We start from the raw sequence: 19066 nt of genomic DNA on the forward strand, positions 1-19066 counted from the left end.
GGAACCACTCCATGGCCTTTTTTTTTTTTTTTTTTTTTTTTTTTTTTTTTTTTTTTGCACTGAAGAGTTTCTGTGAAGGAGCCCCAGAGTTGGGCATGTGCCAGAATCAGGCCAACACCAGCCACACCTGTCCACAGTGCCCCTTCCTGCTCCAGTTGATCCAGAGAGCTCCTCCCTCTATCCTCATGATGCCAGGGAGCATGATTGTGGGTGTGTCTCTGACTAGGACACCCAGGATAGGGTGTGCAATGAGGCCTGGACCCTCCTAAACCCTAACAAGCATCCTAAAGAGGCCCATTGCAGCTTTCGTTTTCCTTCCTAACAGAGCTCACAGGCCCTCAGTCGCAGAGCTCTCTCACCTTCTGGAGTGACTCCATCATTACCCCAGTCTTTCTAGGTGGTGGCACACTCTCCACCACACATGCCATTTAGAAAGATGATGCCAGCTTGGCCTTTCCAAAAAGTTAACCAGTCTCCCCACCACAAACCCTGTGGGAGCAGGTTACTCTTAGGATGCACACCCGTCAACGAGGCCATTGCATTTTTTTGCAGGCATGAACGGCTCCCATGTAGGCACTAACCCAGGAGCCGGATAACTGCTGGGGAGAGTTCAGGGCAGCTCTTTGGGCGGTGCCTCCAGCTGCAGCTTTGCCTTGCCACCTGGAGCCAGCACGCCTCTGCCCGACCCAAGGAGGATGACATCACTAGATCCTATTTTTTTTTTTTTTTTTTTTAACTCTTGAATCTGAATAGTTCCTGCCGTGGGGAGAGGTATTGTTCAGGGAAAATGTGATCGGGATTTTAGTGTGGCTGTAAACACAGTCTTCCCGAAAGGCTTACTGACGTTTGAATGTGCAAATGGTATGACGAAAGATGTAGGGCTCTTTCGTTGAACTTCTCTACGGCGGGTGGGTGGGCACGTGTTCCAGGTGGAGGTGCCTGCCGGCCAGGCTTTGAGTCTGAACTTCCTCTAACTGCAGCTGGTCTCCTGGCACACGCGGTGCCCTGGCATGATGATGGTCCTCCCTGGCCAGGAGCGAGTCCTAAGGAAATTCATTCCATTGACCGGACTCCTCCCATGATAGGCCCATGGCTTCTCTGCTGGCCTTAGTTCTTGGCCCTTCAGATTCCCTGGGGATATAAGGCCCAAGCGGATCTCCCTGCAGCCAGCCAGCAAAACAGCCCAGGGTTTCTGCCCAAAGTGCCCTCATGTTGCAGTCCACTTTGTGCATGGAAGATATTGAACACAATTTCCACTGCTCTTCCTGCAGGGCCTCTTTTCCAGCAGTCACTTGCTCAGACTGAGGGGTGCACCTCCCCTGCCATTGACAGGTCCTGCGCCTTCAGGATGGGCTATTTCAAGCCCGTTTTAAGTGGCTCTTACACAGGCTCAGCAACCTCTGTGGCCTGCAGGATGGGCCTTCTGCTGTCTCTTTCCTTTCTTAAAACCTTAAGGTCTTTCTAGAGACCTATTCAATTTTCTTTTTTTTTTTTTTTTCGCTACAATGTCATGACAACTGCAGCAATTTGTGTTACTTTCCAAGATGACAATTTGACATTAATTAAGGGAAAAAATAAAAAGGTGAGCTAGATGACTTAAAATGCATCTCTTTTTTGCCAGTGCAGCTGGCAAGTCGAAGTTTATTTTATGTGTGTAAATTCCCAGTTGAGCATTTTTTTCATTTGGATTAGCGTAAGAGGAAAAATGTGAAATGTCTCAAATCAAATGCTTCCTTCTAAAGATCAGACATTGCCCGACCCTGCCCCCTGCCCCCAATCAATGACAGAAGAGACCGCCATCAGCCTACTAGCTTTTTTTAAATGGCTGATAAACTCATCTCCAAAGGCCCTCAAAGCCCTGTAAAACTTTTAAAACTTTAGCCTTTATGTCAGATTAGAGAAACCAAACAACGTGACAGTAAATGTGATGAAAAGCTCTGAGTTTATTTTTCTCCCGCTTATGAACATGTATTTTTATTTGCCGAATGAAAATCGTGGTGTGTTGCTTCGATGAATGGAATTTCAGGCTCTCCCTGTGCACAGCCGGTGGGCAAAGGTCACCTTAAATGACTTTTTCTCCCTATCTGTCTGTTAATCCCCAGACCGGTTGCATTTTCCAGTTGCTTCCTGGGTGTCTGTACATAGTTTGTCTTTGTATAGGAGTGAGTGTGGTGACCGCCAATCCCCTAATCTCCCAGGTTCTAATTTAACAGATGATGGCTGTATGAGGAAAACGATGTAAATAGAGAATACAAATTAAACTGGATCTCTGTGGCCTAGGTTTTGTACATACAGAAACTGCATGGTATTTAAATTATTGTTTGTCTCTGATGATGTATGCAGTTTCTTTAAAAACAAACCAAAAAAAAAGTAAAAAAAAAATTCTTGACTCGTGTGTTTTGTTATCAACCAGCAGCAGAAACCACCAAAAATGCTTTGACTGGGAAAGGGAGGTTGCAGGAATGGGAGAGGTCAGCTCATCTGCAAAATACATAGTGAGAGTGAGTGGACATACGGGACAACTGCATGTCTCTGGTATTATTGGGGGAAGGAAGTATTGTAGCACATACATTAACTTTCTAGAAGACTTTTGTGTACTAGGATTTTTTTTCCTCAACTTTTTTTTTTTTTGAGACTGAGTTTTGCTCCATTGCCAGGCTGGAGTGCAGTGGCGCGATCTTGGCTCACTGCAACCTCTGCCTCCCGGGTTCAAGAGATTCTCCTGCCTCAGCCTCCCAAGTAGCTGGTATTACAGGCACGCGCCACCATACCTGGCTAATTTTTGTATTTTTAGTAGAGATGATGGGGTTTCACCGTGCTTGCCAGGATGGTCTTGATCTTGACCTCGTTATCTGCCCACCTCAGCCTCCCAAAGTGCTGGGATCATAGGCGTGAGCCACTGCGTCCGGCCTTCCTCAACAGTTTCATAAGAATATCTAAAATGTCAACTGTCCTTCTTTTAATGATCTGGGAAGGCTGGAGATCTTGGCTCACTGCAACCTCTGCCTCCCTGGTTCAAGTGATTCTCCTGCCTCTGCCTCCCAGGTAGCTGGGACTAGAGGCGTGCACCACCACACCTGGCTATTTTTTTTTTTTTTTGCATTTTTATTTTTAGTAGAAACAGGGTTTTACCATGTTGGCCAGGCTGGTCTCAAACTCCTGGCCTCGGGCAATCCACCCTCCTCGGCCTCCCAAAGTGCTGAGATTACAGGTGTGAGCCACCGTGCCTGGCCTCTATCTCCGTTCTTGAGAAGCCTGAGTATCTGATCTATAAAGCAAAGAACTTCATTGCATAATCTTCTGGTTACTAACTTGTCGCTTTGAAGGCTTTCAGCGGAAGCAGAGGGGCTGCATTTTAGGTGGGGGACGTTGCTGGGTAGCATATCCTTGGTCCAGCAGTATAGAAAGGCTGTTCTGGGAAAGGGCAACCTCGCGCCGTGCTGCTCAAACCACCTTGCCTAGGAATCACCTGGGGGTCTTGTTAACATGCAGGTACTGAGTCAGTAGTTCTGAATGGGGCCTGGGAGTCTGCATTTCTAATAAGCTCTCAGGGCCTGCTGATGCTGCTGGTCCAGGAATCCCACTTCTGAGTCTCAAAGGCTGGGAGAAGAATCCCCAAAGGGAGCCACCTCTCCTTTGCCTGAGATCTCCGAGTGCCCCCATGTACTGCTCATATCTTTGCTGGGAAGCAGCAGTGAAGCCCTCCTGGATGTTCAGGTCCTGCAGTATTTGCATCAGAGTATCTGTGCCCAGCGCTCTCACCTGTGCAGCCAGGGGGGCCCCTGGAGCAGCAGTGGCTATGACAGAAGGGGCAAGTAGTTTACAAAAAGGTTTTCATATTTCAAAAATCCATCAGTTTTTCTTTCTGTCCTTTTGCCTCCCTTGCATTTTTTTTTTTTTTTTTTTTTTTTTTTTTTTTTTTTTTTTTTGAGACAGAGTCTTGCTCTGTCTCCTAGGCTGGAGTGCCACGGAATGATCTCAGCTCACTGCAACCTCTGCCTCCTGGGTTCAAGCGATTCTCCTGCCTCAGCCTCTTGAGTAGCTGAGATTACAGGTGCCCACCACCACGCCTGGCTAATTTTTGTATTTTAGTGGAGAGAGGGTTTCACCATGTCGGTCAGGCCGGTCTCAAACTCCTGACCTCGTGATCTGCCCGCCTTTGTCTCCCAATGTGCTGGGATTACAGGCGTGAGCCTCTGCGCCCAGCCACTCTCTGACTGTTGATAAATTAATCTGAGAACTTGATTGCAAGTTTTAGGGCAGTGAAAGGACTAGAAAGAAACAGCTTCGATAAAACTCCTAGCAGACTGCCTGGCAAGAGGTAAGGAAACTGGAGGGAGCCCTTTCCCAAGGAAACAAAGGTTGTGGCTACACATGCTCTGCAGGAAGGGGCAGCCTGGTGTGTCTATCGCATCTGTTTATCTGGGCCTCAATTTCCTCATGTGGAAAACAGAGACAGTCAATTAGATGTTCCTAATATTCTTTGGAGCATCAACTTGTCCATGATTTGGGAATATTGGAATTTTTAAAACATTCAACTTAGTCGTTAGGAAAGAGTTAACTTTAAAGTAAGTCCTGCTGAGGCCTGTCTCTCTAACAGTTTAGATTCCTCTCCTTCAGGTCACCACAAATCTGCCATCTGTCCCTGCGGTCCCTCCCTGCCATGCACTGCCCTCCTGGAGAGCTGGGTGGCCCTGGGACCTACCCTCCCAAGTGCCTTCATGGGGCCTCATCCCGAAGCTGCCATCAATCAGGTTATCTGACATCCTTCTGCCTCTCCCTGCCCTTGGGCAAAACACCCTGGAGTGCTCTTGGGTCTTGATGGGTGATGTCTACGACACAGTGCATTGTCCCCTACAGCAGCGCAGGTTTGAGGGTGCTCTATGGATGTAGCTACTTAACCTGTTAAGCCAAAGGACACGTTTGACTCGGGAAACGCTCCCTGGCTCACTCTCCACAGGTCCTAAGTGATCTCCTCCATGGGTGTGGCTTCAGATGACTCCCTGTCTATGGCTGCAGCTCAGATCTGTCCCAAGCCCCTGGCCCAGGTTTTCTAAAAAGCAGCAAGGTATCGTAGAGTGTCCTGCAACTTGGATGGAGCTAGAGGCCATTATTCTAAGTGAAGCAACACAGGAGTGGAAAACCAAGTATCGTATGTTCTCACTCATAAGTGGGAGCTAAGCTATGAGGACACAGAGGCCTAAAACTGATATAGTGGACTTTGGGGACTCAGAAGGGGGAGGGTGGGAGAAGGGTAGGAATAAAAAATTACACATTAGGTACAATGTACACTACTCGGGTGATGGGAGCACTAACATCTCAGGATCAACTACTATATACTTTATCCATGTAACAAAAAGTCACTTGTGGGGCCAGACACTGCGGCTCACACCTGTAATCCCAACACTTTGGGAGGCCGAGGCAGGTGGCTCACCTGAGGTCAGGAGTTCGAGACCAGCTTCGCCAACATGGTGAAACCCCATCTCTACTAAAAATACAAAAAATTAGATGTGTGTAGTGGTGGGCGCCTGTAATCCCAGCTACTTGGGAGGCTGAGGCAGGAGAATCACTTGAACCCAGGAGGGAGAGGTTACAGTGAGCTGAGATCATGCCATTGCACTCCAGCCTGGGCAACAAGAGCAAAACTCTGTCTCCAAAAAATAATAAAAAGCCACTTGTACCCCAAAAGTTATTGAAACATAAATAAATAATAAAATAAAATACAGATATACTAATTTTTGAAAAAGGTTCTCCCACCTGGATGACGGCAGCCATGGTCTTTCTGCCTGTGGCCTCAGCATCCAGTCCTGCAGCCAGAGTCATCTCTCCAAACTCAGATGGGCTCACCACCCCCTCCCTCTTGGTACCCGCAGTGGCCTCCACTGTCTTACCCATCAAGCCCCACTCTGCAGTGTGGCATCCGTAGTGACAGTGTGGCCTTTGCTCACTTCCGCCAGCCTCACCTCCTGTCCCCTGCTACATCACTCTGCTCAGGCTTCCCGAGCAGACCCTTCTGGTGTGTGTGATCTGGGAGTCCTGTGAGGGATGCTATTGATGTGGCCATGTTGGGACCACCTCAGGGACAACCAGGGTTTAACAAGGGCCCTCGGGCACTGAGCAGCTAAGCTTCCCTGAAAGGAGTCCAAGAGAGGTCTCACGTAGGCAACCTTGGAACTCAATAAGAAGCATACAAAAAAAAAAGTATGAACAAATAGCTGTCTCCTCTGACACCTGGCAGGTGGCGGCCCTGATTTCTAACTCTGGCTGACTGGTCACTTGATTCCTACCAACAGCACCACTAACAGCTCCCACACAGTAAACACTTATCGTACCCCAGGCACTCTGTTAGGCCATCTTCATGCACATTTTCCTTAACCCTTACAACACCTTGGTCACCGATGAGGAAACTCAGGTCCCCAAACAACAACGTGGGCAAAGTCACACAGATGGTAAGTGGCGGAGGGGCTTCCAAACCCAGGTCTGCCTGACTCTAAGGCAATGCCCTTAACCTCCCTGCTACGCTGACGTGTCGTGGCTTTCCCTCTACCTTCTTGAGTTCACACTTCCTCAGCATCCATCCAGTTATCCCATTTGCCTGTCTTGAGTGATTACATAGTTTTCTGACAATGAGGATCACAGACGGAAAGATCATGGACTGCCTCCAAGCCCCAGCTCCCAGCTCCTCCCTCTCGCCTCTCATGCACAACTTTGTCTGTGGTTAAGCTGAGCCTCCCCCTTCCCCACTCCGTGGGTAACTCCCACAAGCATTTGACAGTCAGCCAACATTTATGACTTCCTGCAACGGAAGCAGAAGTCACGAATGAGGCACTTGTACAGTGTGGGTCCTACCTAGAGCTGTTGCAAAGGCAGGAAGAGAAGGGCATGCTACCTAATGAGAGGGAAGAACACCAGACACTTCTTCATCGTGTGTGAGCATCCAGTCCCTTACCTAGAAGCTATTTTCTGGGGGAAAAAAGGGTTCTGCTCCTAATCAGATAATGCTCTCCACATTTCATAATAGGGAGCCATGATCATCCACTATTTCCATGGGCAACACTGCAGAGGAAGGCAAAGGGCTCTCATTAATTAAACTAATGAATTCATCTGCAGAAGACAAGAAGAGTAAACCACGGAAACAGAACTGACTAATTCTTCTTCCATTAAGATGCATCTACTCTGAGCCAGAATTCCAGAACAGTTCCCTTCCTCATCCATGATGAAGACGTTGCATCTCATGTGGTCACAAAGGCTTGGTGTTTCCTATGTGGAGATACCATTGCTGTTCTGCCTTTAATAAAACAAAACAAAACAAAACAAAACAAAAAAACGAGAAACAGAAATGGTAGAGGGAGGGAGGAAAATGCTGTCTGTTCCTTAATCACCAATCACCAACCTGGAGGGGTCACTGACACCTTGTCCAGTGTGGCGGGGGGTCCCTGGGGTCCATGGTCCTGGGGTCCATTCAGAGCCCCCACCCAGAAGAGGATAAGTCAGTCTCCAGCTACACAGGTAAAAAAACACTTCACACATGGATTGAACTTCTTCTCTCAGACAGTCCTGACCAGGGACGGCATCAAGTTAAAGGCTTTGGTCTCATGCAGCAACCCTGTGGCCAGTCCCCGCAGTGCAGCAGGCCTGCCACTGTGCGACCGAGGCCGTCATTCATGAAGCACATCTGGGGCTTTATGGTTCAACACCTGAGCCTCCTGGAAGGCCTTGGCCGCCTCACTGAAGCCCCAGCGTACTGGCTCTGCAAGGCCCTGGGGTTAAAATAGCAAAAATGCCATCTGGCAAGAGGCTGGCTTTGTTCAGACTGTGTGCTGCGTTGTTGCTGGGGTGGTGGGGACATTTTCCAAGCCACCATTAGAATATGAGCTGTCACCTGGGCCAACCCCATTCCCCCATGCCCCCAGCCCACTCATCAGCATCCACGCAATCATGGCAGGAGCCCCTGTGGCAGCTGAGCCACCTTGGGTTTTCCTCAATTCCATCTCACTGACTTGGTGATGACAGCCCCAAAGCAGGCAGGACAAACCCCTTCTTTCTTCCTAGACAAGTACCTGAAATAACACGCTCATTGTTAGACCCCAGGAGTTGGTGCTGAGGAAAGGTCCTTGGGGCTGGGACATGGAGAACAGCCACCAGTCACTGTAGACCCTTTTGTCCTGGCTGCCTTTCCCCTCTGTTGGCACATGTACCTTTTCCATCAACAAATTTAGTTACAATTATTTTTTTAAAATAAGAAGACCAGAAAGAACACACAGGGCTGACTGCCTTTTATAGGACAAAACATGAACAGGGAAATTTAACTTGTGTGTAACATGCACACCCAGACAGACCTTATTTCAATCATACCCAATTTTAAAATCCAGGAACCGGCCACAGCAAGAAAAGGCAGGAATGTTTCAGGCTGTCCAGCAGCTGGGCAGAAAAACGGAGACCCACTGGGCCAAACAGAGAGAGGCCAAACATGGTTTTTGCCCTCCAGGAATCAGCTAGCTATGCATGAGCGGAAACCCCGCAGGTGCCGAACGTAACTGATTGGAGTGGGGAGGAGGGGAAGGACAAAGAGTGACAGCTTCAGGTTTGGACAGTAGTTGAGTGATATTAGAAGCAAAAAGCATCTCTGATTTGGACAGCAGAGGTTTGCACAGTTCTGCTGTGGTTTCAATCTTACTATAGGCCCCAGTCAACAGGACAGCACAAACGCTCTTTTTTTGACCGGACATTTGGCTGGCTCAGAGCAAGCAGCAGGGTAGAGTCACTTAGATTTCAGCAGCAAAGCTGTGCGGGGAGGCAAGATGTTGCCTGGGCTGCCTCCCAGGGCTCAGCATCACGCCTAGGTGGAGGAAGACGCCAAGGCAGGTTTCTCGAGCCCAGTGGAAAGCTTCTTGTGCTGCCCCCAGCTCCCTCCCAACAAAACCAAAGGCCATTCATGCTAAAAGGGTCACTTAGTCCAACCCTTCTGGTCACAACAGAGGAAGGTGCTCTGCTGCCCTCAGCACACCAAGGGGGGACACCCCTAAAGAAAGCACTAGAAGGTGGGGTGCAGTGGCTCACGCCTGTAATCTCAGCATTTTGGGAGGCCGAGGTGGGTGAATCTCTTGAGCCCAGGAGTTCGAGACCAGCCTGGGCAACATGACGAAACCCCATCTCTACAAAAAATGCAAAAAACTAGCTGGGCATGTGTCTGTAGTCCCAGCTACCAGCTACCGGGGAAGCTGAGGTGGGAGGATCACCTGAGCCCAGGAGCTCGAGGCTGCAGTGAGCTGTGATTACACCATTGTACTCCAGCCTGGGTGGCACAGTGAGACTCTATCTCAAAAAAATTTTTTTTAAAGCAAGCAAGGACTAGAAGCTGCACTGCTGCCGACACCCAAGCTTCACCCCACGAGGCCCCTCCTTGCCGCATTAGCACTGGCCACTGCATCACATCCCCACACCATCATCCTGAGACACCCCGCCCCCAGCACCAGCGCAATGAGTTTTGCACCCCAGCACTGTGCTGGTCACTTTCATCTCTCATCCCCGTTTTACAGATGAAGGGGCTGAGGCCAAGAAAAAACAGTCACACAGTTAGGAAAAAAGCAGAGATGAGCAAAGAACTCTCAATCCAGTTCCCTTGACCCTATACCACTAGTGAATCCCAGAAAGGGCAGTCAGAAAGATGATAGTTTTAGACATAGATTTAAACCCTTATCTGCCTTGCTAAACTGCATCTGCTCTGGTACTGTCAGTTAGCATTAGGTCCAACAGTCTTCACATAACCAAAAACTCAAATAATAGTGGCTGAAACAAATCGGGATTTTTTAAAATGTAAAAGCAGTCTGGAATGAAGCAGAAAAGAGCTTGTGTGGTAGTGACACCATCAACGTGTAGCTCTATTTTTCGGCCCCACCATCCTTATCATGTGGCTTCCATTCTTGATGTTGCCTCACATTCCAAGATAGCTGCTGCAGCTCCCGCCATTATGTATGTGTTCCAGGCAGAAAGTAAGAGGAAATACCAGGAAGAGGAAATTTACCTGCCAGCTGAATAAATCCTCTTTAAAAACCTTTTCTGGAAGTCCTACCTAATGACTTTACCTTCCATCTTATTGGCCATTCCTTTCAGCAAGAGGGCCTGGGGAATAAGGTTATGTTAACACACTCCTGCCTCAAATAAAATTGGGGTGTCGTTAGTAAGGAAGAGAGAGGATGAAGAATGAGTAGGCAACTATAAGGTAGTTGGTAGTTGGTGAGCTGCCACAGAGCTGTCCTTGGTAATGAGCTGATTTGTAATAAGGTTAGAGTGACACCACTTCCTAGCCTGGAAAGGGAAAAATTTGTGGAAAACATTCACATTTCAGTATCGAGATTTTATTCCAGGTTTGATAAACTATTCCAGTGTTTTATAAACTTTAGCAATAGCTTAGAAACGAGGTCAGACTAGTTTAAAAATGAGAAAAAGGCACAGGCAAGTGGCATATTTCTTTCTTTTGCAATCAGCATTAAATCTGTCATCATTAGGTGAAATCTACATTCCCTGGGCCCTTGCTAGTCAAACTGTGGTCCCCCTGGACAAGCAGCATCAGCATCATCACGGAACTTGTTAGAAATGCAGAAAGCCAGGCCCACCCCAGACCTACAGACAGAATCTGCAGTTCACCAAGACCCCAGGGGCTCCCAAGGCACATTCAAGTTTGAGAAGCCCTGTTCCAATTCAACGCCCTAAAGAGTCTACAATGGGCCTCCACTCTCCTAAAAACCTCTTCTCAGGAAGCAGTGTGCTCTAGGACTCTTAGTCTTTGGTGAGACTCTGCATCACAGCGCCACTCTCTGAGGAGAATGCACATTAAAACACTTGTAGAACTATAATACCTAATATTTACCAACTTCTGTGCCAGACACTGGTCTAAGGATTTCACGTCTGTTTCTGTAGCTCATCCTTCTAACCACTCTGTGAAGTGGGAGCTCTTACTCTCATCCCCTCCCCTGGGGTACAAATAAGGACATGGTGCTGAGTTACCCAGCCAGCCAGCCAGCAATAGGTCTAAGCAGATGCTGCCTCTCTGGAATGTTTTGCCCAGATGGAGAGATTTTAAGGCTCAGAGAAAGATGGGTCAGTGTTTCCGAATGAGGGAGCAGCTTGGTGAAATACACTCTGGACAGGCAGCAGGGATGCCTGGGTTCCAGAGCTTGCTCAGCTACTGTGACCTTGTATAAATAACTCACTAGACCACCTGGAACCTCACTTTTCTTATCTGTGTATGGAGTGATCTGCAAGCTCCCCTCCAGTTCTGACGTCCCTCGGGTCCGGACGTGCCTTCCGTATAATCGGAAAATCAGTCAGCCTTAGCAGCTGCCTCCCCTAACTGGCTTTATTTAGGTTCACTCAACTGCCACCCAGCCTGGCCACAGCCCAACTTGGTCTGGACACCCAGATGTTGGACGCCCTGCGGGTAAACTATACACCCTCCCGAGAAATCAGAGACAAATAAACACGGCTGCTGCCAGCGAAGCCCCCCAGTTGACCCAGGTGGAGAGGAAGGAGCTGGGCAAAGTCGACTTCCTCTAGACTTTCAGACTGAATTAGACTTGGTATGAAAGTTCGCAAAGGGAGCACCTGGCCACGTGAGTCAGTTCACCAAGGCTGCGGGTGTGATAATACCCCTCTGCCCGCCCCCGTCGGAAAGGGCTGGCTGTCCACCTGCCTGGCTGGCAGAAACCAGAAAGAAGTGGTGCCGGAAAAGTCACTGAGACTTAGTCGAGGCAGAAGGCTTCTTGTTGCCCCCTGCCCCTTCTGCAGGGCATTTATCTGGTCAACAGATCTAAGTGGAGCAGAGAGTCTTTGACAGTCTCTTCCCAGTTCACAGTGGACCCGTCCACCATGCCCCTTGCTCACCACTCCCTGCACTGCAGTAGACACAAGGGAGGCTCCTGGTGGCCCTGCGTCTGCTGTGGGATGCCTCCACCCACTCGGCTCTATGTGATTGGCTCATAGGCAGCCCCAAGCCCAGGCCAGACCACAGCCTCTTTCCCATGCATTTGGGAATTGCGTCACGAGAGTCTATCTCCACAGGCTGGACCTGTAATGTATACATTTAGTGTCTTAGGGTGGGGCATCTTCTACCAGAGTGATCCAGACTGCAGAGACACAGACTCTAGACAGAACCCACACACTGTGTGGATCATAGATAAGAGGACGAGAGGGTCCAGGGTCTCTTTAGTCCCATCCCAGACTCCAAGCCCTCCCTCTTTAGGTTCTCAGCCTCACCCCCTGCATCCTATAATAAAATCTCCTTTAAGCAAGCTTGCTTCAGAGCAACTCTACTACTTGTCAATGGAGGCATCTTAATGCTGAACCAGGCCTTCCCATATTCAACAAATATTCATGAAGAGCCCACGTGGGCTAGGAGATGTGCTTGACACTGGGGGAACAAAAAAAAGAATAAGTCATTATCACTAACCTCAAAGAGGTCACATAAATCTGGGACGTAAACAGATCATTCTAAACCAATGTATTAGTCTCAATGTTTGTCTTCCCCTAAAATGTGTGTGCTGAAATCCTAGCCCCCAGGGTGATGGTATTTGGAGGTGGGGCCTTTGAAAGGTGGTGAGGTCTTGGGGTGGTTCCTCATGCATGGGATTAGGACACTTACAAGGGGCTGAAAGACCAGAATTCATTCCCTCCACCAGGACACAGCAGGAAGGCACCATCTATGAACCACACGGAGGGCCCTCGCCAGACACTGAATGTGCCAGTGCCTCGGGTGTGCTAAAGGCAGCCCCTGGCTTCAAGAATCTTGCATCTTAGAGGGAAACCACATGGAACACTTAATAAAAGTTCAAGACAACCGAACAAGAGACTTCCAAACAATTATTGCTAAATGAGTGGTCCCTAAAATGTTACAGAAGCTCAGAGTTAGGAAAATGCACTTTGAGCTTGGCAGTTAACAAATTTTCAGAGAAGGTAGAGCTGAGTTAGGCCTCCAAGCATACAGTAGATTCAAATAGAGACAGTGCCTAGCCACACTCTTGCAAATGATGCTCTTGAAAATACTAAATATCCACAGAGTTCCATGCTTCTAAAAGTGCTTTCACAGCCAACTCATGTGATGCTCACAAGCATGCTGGGGAGGAAGGGATGTAACAGAATCACTGTTTGATGATGGGGAAACCAAGACACAGACTGAGTGATTGGCTTGGTTTGCAAAACTAGTGAGTGGGGCAGATGCTCATGCCCCATCCCAGGTCCAAGGCTCTTCCTGTCACCTCTTCCATTAATAAGGGAAGGGGACACAGAATCACACATCTCAGAGCAATTCTATCCTTCCTCTGGAGCTTCTGGACAGACTCAGCCCACCTTCTCCCTGGTGTGGCAGCACAGGAGTTGAGAGTTTCTCCTAAAGACGTCTGGAACAAAACATCTATCTGTTAAATATGTCTTCCCTGCATGCTCGCACACTCCGAGAGGGCAGATACCATGTCTTGTTCAGCAATTAAGCTCAGTACCGGCCCATAATTAAGAGTGTATTCACATATATTTCGTGATTGAATGAAAACAAATAAAAGGACAAATGAACCAAACATATCGGTCAGAAGAGGGAGAAACGGGAGGTGGGAATGCAGGCCCACTGCGGTATAGCGTGCAGCCACCTGATGTTTAGGAGTGAATCTTCCAAAGCTTCTCTTCTTTGCTGCCCCCCTCTCAAATCTTCTTAGTATTATGTCCAGAGGGCAGGCAGAAGCAGGGAAAAGAGAGATGCTAAAATGTCCAGCAAGTACCAGCTTGCTACTTACTAAGACTCTAGGAAAGGATGATGGAGAAGAGCAGGAAGTGACTCTGTGATAAAGCCAGTGCTTAGCGTGAGCTCTGGCAGTCCCCAGTGCCTGCCATGTAAGTTCCTGGTAAACTGCAAAGGAAAACCTCAGTATTAGGTATGAGTTGGAGGTGTGAACCTTAAGAGCTTGCTACAACATTCAATTTGGAGTTGTGCTTAGGATGAGCTTCTAGGATTCTTGTGTGTCCTTCTCTGATGACATTCTCCAACTCCCTTTGTCATTGTACTGGAGCAAAATCAGCCCCTGGGAGGGGGCTCCCCTTATGGGGAGTTATCACCTCATCTAGAAACTGTCCACTCACTTTTTAACCTCCCCAAGGCAAGGCTGACAGAGGGACCAAAGTGGAAAGGGCGACTGGTTGGGAAAGCTGTGAAAGGCCAGCACCCCCACTGTGGTCCCCCAGAAATCACTACCACCCTCTGTTCTCCACGCCGCCATCCCTCACCCCTCCGTCCTACTCAAACTGGTGCCAGCTCTGGAGGAACATCAGCTGATCCAGGAGCCATGGCTTGTGCCAAGAGCCATGGACAGTTTCATTTGGCACACAGTCTCAAGGAGAAACAGCTCTTTGTTTCCACCAACAGAGGGAATGCCACCAACTCCTGCTCCCCAAATTCCCACACTCCTTTCCCTCTCTGTCAAGGGCAGAAGAAAGCACCTTCTGGCCCTTCTAGACCCAAAACACCCAGCTAAAGACAAAAGCTGCTGACCCTATGTGACCTGGGCAGATTCACTGTCCATACCCCACATCCCTCACCAGGATCCCCAAAGGCTGCCTTGGCTGGAGAACTTGGGGATGTCACTCTGCTGCTTATGGTCACAGAGCTCGAGCAGGTGCTGTCACTTGGGCCATGTGAGCCAGTGACTCATTTTGGTCCTGGGCATCTAAGCTCTTTGCTTACCCTCCTCATCCCCACTGGCTTCCCTCTGGGTTCTTCATTTTCAGAAAGAAAACATCAAAACCTTGAGTCACCATGGGGAGGTGATGACCACATGACAGGAAACTTACGCAATTCAAGACAGGGCAAGTGCCTGTCACACCCAGAGCTACAGTGCAAGGAGGTCCTCAGAGCTCCTTCAGCGCATCATATGATTTCAGTGTTGCCTCATAATTTTCAGGCGAACTTTCCATTAACAAAGAAAGTGCTCCATTCTCATGAACCCTGACCTCATTTCCTGAAACAGCCTTGACACACAAGCCTGTGTACACACAATCCTCTACACAATTGTACCTCGACGCAATCCAACCATTCGATTTGTCAGCAGGCCAAAGCCACACCCCCAACACACACACACTCTCCAACCTTCCTCAGCCTTCCTTTCTCCTGGCCAAGAGGACTGAGATCTTCTCTCATCTGTGTTTAAGGCAAATCTCTAGAAGGGAAAGAGCAGAAACTAAATTTGATCATGTTAAATTCCAGCTTTCCAAGGGCGAGGAAGAATCCCACATTTTAACCGCAATAGTTTGTGACAGGAACCGTGGGTTGTAATATATGAAGGAAAAATTCTGCAGTATCCTGACAAAATGTTTTGAAGAAAAGGCATATGGATGTATTTTTATCAGGAACTGCGCTCCTCACTCAAGACAGCAGGCACAAACATTTTCAAAACACTTAGCTCTCAGCAAAGTGAAATTCTGCTATGAAGTGAAACTTGATGCTCATCCTCTCCATCCACCACTTTCTCAGGGTGGGCCTTAAAAAAAATCATTCCGCCAATCAGTGTTTTAATGAGGAAAAACTCTCAGATTGACTAACTTCAAGAAAAAATTGCCACCCCACACCCTACAGCCAGAAAGGTTTTACCAAACTGGGTTTGACAGAATATACTTGCAGAATATTTATTTTTAGATCTCTTAGCAGTACAGTAAGAGTCTTTCATTTCAGATCAGCTGGCCTCCAGCCAAAGCAGCGAAGTAAGAGGAACTTCAGCCCCTAAGACTTCCTGCTCCCTAAGAGTACCAGCGCTCCTGCCTGGCTTCGGCATAAATGGTTGGCAATAAGTCATTTTTTATTAAAATTTTAACTTTAGGCAGCAATTTTGCTTTAAAAGGTTTTTCTTTGGAGTGCATTTTTATTTTAAAAAATTAAATACTCTTGGATATGTTAGCATTCAGAGGCAGCAGATTTCAAAAACTCACACTTTCTCTGAACTTTTTTTCAACAGATATTTCACACACTAGGGAGGGCCTGAATTCTCAGAATTGTACCTCTATAAGTTCATAGCTGCCCTCGTCTTTTAGCGGGTGCATGGAAAATCCAACTCACCACTCAGGCTCTTGCAGGTCTGAAGGCTGAACCGGTGTGAAACAAAGGGACTCCTTTCACTCACTACTCCCAAAGCCAGGAACTCTCCAGTGAAGAGTGGCCATGCTATTTACACGGCACAAGGTGGCCCAGGGGTGATGAGCTGTTCACCTTCACCGGCCATTTCTCTCACTGCTTTAGTGTGTGGCACAGTGCGCCCTAACATCCTACATTTAACGCCCCATCAAGAAAAATGTGAGTGCAGCAAAATATCCAACAAGTACTTGCTCCTAGGAGCAATTCAAACACATTTTGTTCAATAATGGTTTCATTCCAACTGGCCCAAAGAGAAAAAAGAGTAAGGAATTGTTTAAAGCCTGTTTAGCAAGATGAAGCCTCAGAAGGCAGTTGGCTTGGATTTAAACACGTACTGCATCAACAAAAGCCAAATCTGAGGTGTCAACAAAAGGAAGTCACTCTTATTCTAGAAACAGACCTTGAAAGTAACTAGCTTGGTGCTAATTAGAGACAGGCAGGGCAGGCTTAGTTACGCACTGCTGGTTAACGCACCCACTCACCCTGACTAAACCGCTTTAAAATCAGGGAGCTATTTTCTAACAACCCTTTTGAAATGCTATTCAGAGATGAACTTTACATTTCTATGTAACTGCAAGATGCTGCTCGCCAACACGGCAACAGCAGGCATTTCAATTAAATAATTTTATTGGGGGAAAAAAACCACTTTGAGCACCAAAGCAAGAAAAGTGTATTATTCAATCAGTTTCCCAGATCATATGCCAAGAACACAATGCTCACGGTAGGCCTGGCAGACGGTCCACAACCGGCGGGTGCGTTCAGCTTGAATGGACCGGGGTCCCACAGTGTTTGTGCCACAAGTCAATGGCCTTGCTCACGATCGCATCTGAGCTGTCCTGGGGAATCTGTGGACAAGCAAATCAGTCTTTGTGAAATTTCAGTGTTGACAACTTCAGTGTCTTCCCTCATTCACTGTGGCATGAAATCCACTTCCATGGGAGTTTTCACTGTTTTTCAGAAAGTGATAGCATAAAAGGCTTGCATCACATGCTACCTAAGGACATGAAAGGGCCCCAGTGTCAGCCTGCCTGGGTTCAAATCCTGCACTGCTCACTAACTCTGCACCCCCGGGCAGGTTACCTAAGCTACCTGGGTTTCAGATCCCCATCTCTAAAATTGGGGAAATGATAGCCTGACTTCGCAGAGCTGTTCACAGTAGGACATGACATAACCCATGGAAAACACTTAGCACAGGCCTGGCACTGCTAGCCGCTTCTGGTTATAATGATGATTATTCATTTATTCAATACATATTGACTCAGTACTTTATTATAATTTACCAGGCCATTTTTCAAATGTTAACACTATTTTAAAAATGAATAGATTTTGCATTTTGTGAAAATCATTCAGGCATAAGTCTCTTTAATCCTACTTCTTGCCTGGTAAAGGGTATTCCAAGATACATAGCGAGGGAAAAGTTAATTTCATTACCATTGCCTTTTTCAGCAATATACTAGGTTAATACTGTATATTAATAAACCCAACTGGGATTACACCAGAGACAGTAACAGAAATGAAATGGCTTACAAAATCCTCCAAAATACAGAACCCCTTTTGAACTGACAAAAATTACTCATTGTAAAATGACAGATCCCACCTATTCCTTTTCCTGACATGCCTGCTGATAGTCACATGGAGGATGAGACTCTGGTTCTAAGTGGACACATTCATGAGGTGGTCTCAGACCATCATTTCCCAAAGACAGGATGCAAACTAACCCTCAGGCCAACTTTAGGCCAAACTTTTTCAGGGAAAAATGTTTCTTATAATGTAAAAATATACTGTATGATTTCTCTGAAATAACCTAATGTAACAGGAACATCTGACTTGCTAAAGTGACTTCATTTCTAGATTCAAAATCAAATCAAATTATTATTTCTCTTAAATAATTTCCCTAAAATAATCATTATTATAATTATTCTCTGAAACATTCTAAGGTATTATTTCTCTGAAATAATGTAATTATTATTTCTCTGAAATAATCTAATGTAACAGGAAAATCTGACTTGCTAAGGTAACTTCATTTCCAGATTCAAAATCAAATCAAAGCACACTTACATTTTCCAGAAACTTTGTTATCTTCTCTGCACTGTTCAGTGCCATAACTTTTATTTTAAAGGTTAATAAAATTTCGACAGCTACAAAAACTAGGATCTTACAGGATCCACTCACAACTTTATCCCAAACCCTACAAAAATAAGGAGATATAATCAAATTATATGAGTTTCAGAATTATGTTTAACCTAGACATCTCAAATTACAAAATAAAATCAAATTTCTCCAATTTTATGTAAAAGCTTCAAAGAACAACTTTTATGAAATAATCATCAAAACAACAACAAAATACAGAAGCCATTTGAAATCTATTCTAGATACAATCAGCACTAGAAGGAAAAAGGAAAGTTCACTAAAAATTACTGTTCCACTAGGAATCTACCAAAATCATATTCCCTCATGTTGTGAACCTGACATTTTTGAGGAAGAAAAAGAAAATCCTAAACTAATGGTTCATATTCTGCTAATATTCTGTAGTGCTAATATAATTATAGCCTACTAAAGGATAACAAAAGATGTATACGAAATGAGATAAATTCAATTTCATTGCCAGTGATTCTGGGAACAGACTCCTTAAACTTCTCTAAGGGCTTAAGGAGCCAGTTACTGATCTATAACCACTCTAAAATAATAATTCTGATCATTCCTATAACTCTTAAAAGTTGGTATTCTACTTCATACACTTAGTTACATATTATCTTATAATGTTCTCTGTGTACTGCACTGTTCAGTGCCATAACTTATTTTAAGAGTTACTATTCTACTACATCACAAAGTCTTAATGGGTGGCACCTGGACTCCGAAATACCCAGACATGTCTGAAACTGACTGGAAGAACTTAGTTTT

At 46.6% G+C, this 19066-nt stretch overlaps 1 protein-coding gene across 40 annotated transcripts in view; it reads right to left on the reverse strand.

Moving 5' to 3' along the window:
- Positions 1–19066, reverse strand: part of TBC1D7 (TBC1 domain family member 7) — a 106512-nt gene that overhangs the window by 66254 nt on the left and 21192 nt on the right. For 30 of the 40 annotated variants that reach the window (XR_010140579.1, XR_010140576.1, XR_010140577.1 and 27 more), the window contains 2 exons: positions 18224–18353; positions 16886–17010 (listed from right to left, as the gene is read on the reverse strand). Coding sequence is in view for 36 of the 40 variants with exons in the window: in XM_063725339.1 (XP_063581409.1) it covers positions 16924–17010; positions 18224–18353 (217 nt within the window). In the remaining 4 variants the exon portion in view is untranslated. Of the gene's footprint in view, positions 1–16774; positions 17011–18223; positions 18354–19066 lie in introns of those variants that run through there. The other 10 variants (XM_009241429.4, XM_054557206.2, XM_009241430.4 and 7 more) reach the window with 1 other exon arrangement.

The sequence above is a fragment of the Pongo abelii genome, chromosome 5 (assembly GCF_028885655.2).
Source record: "Pongo abelii isolate AG06213 chromosome 5, NHGRI_mPonAbe1-v2.0_pri, whole genome shotgun sequence".
In the NCBI taxonomy this organism is placed as follows: Eukaryota; Metazoa; Chordata; class Mammalia; order Primates; family Hominidae; genus Pongo; species Pongo abelii.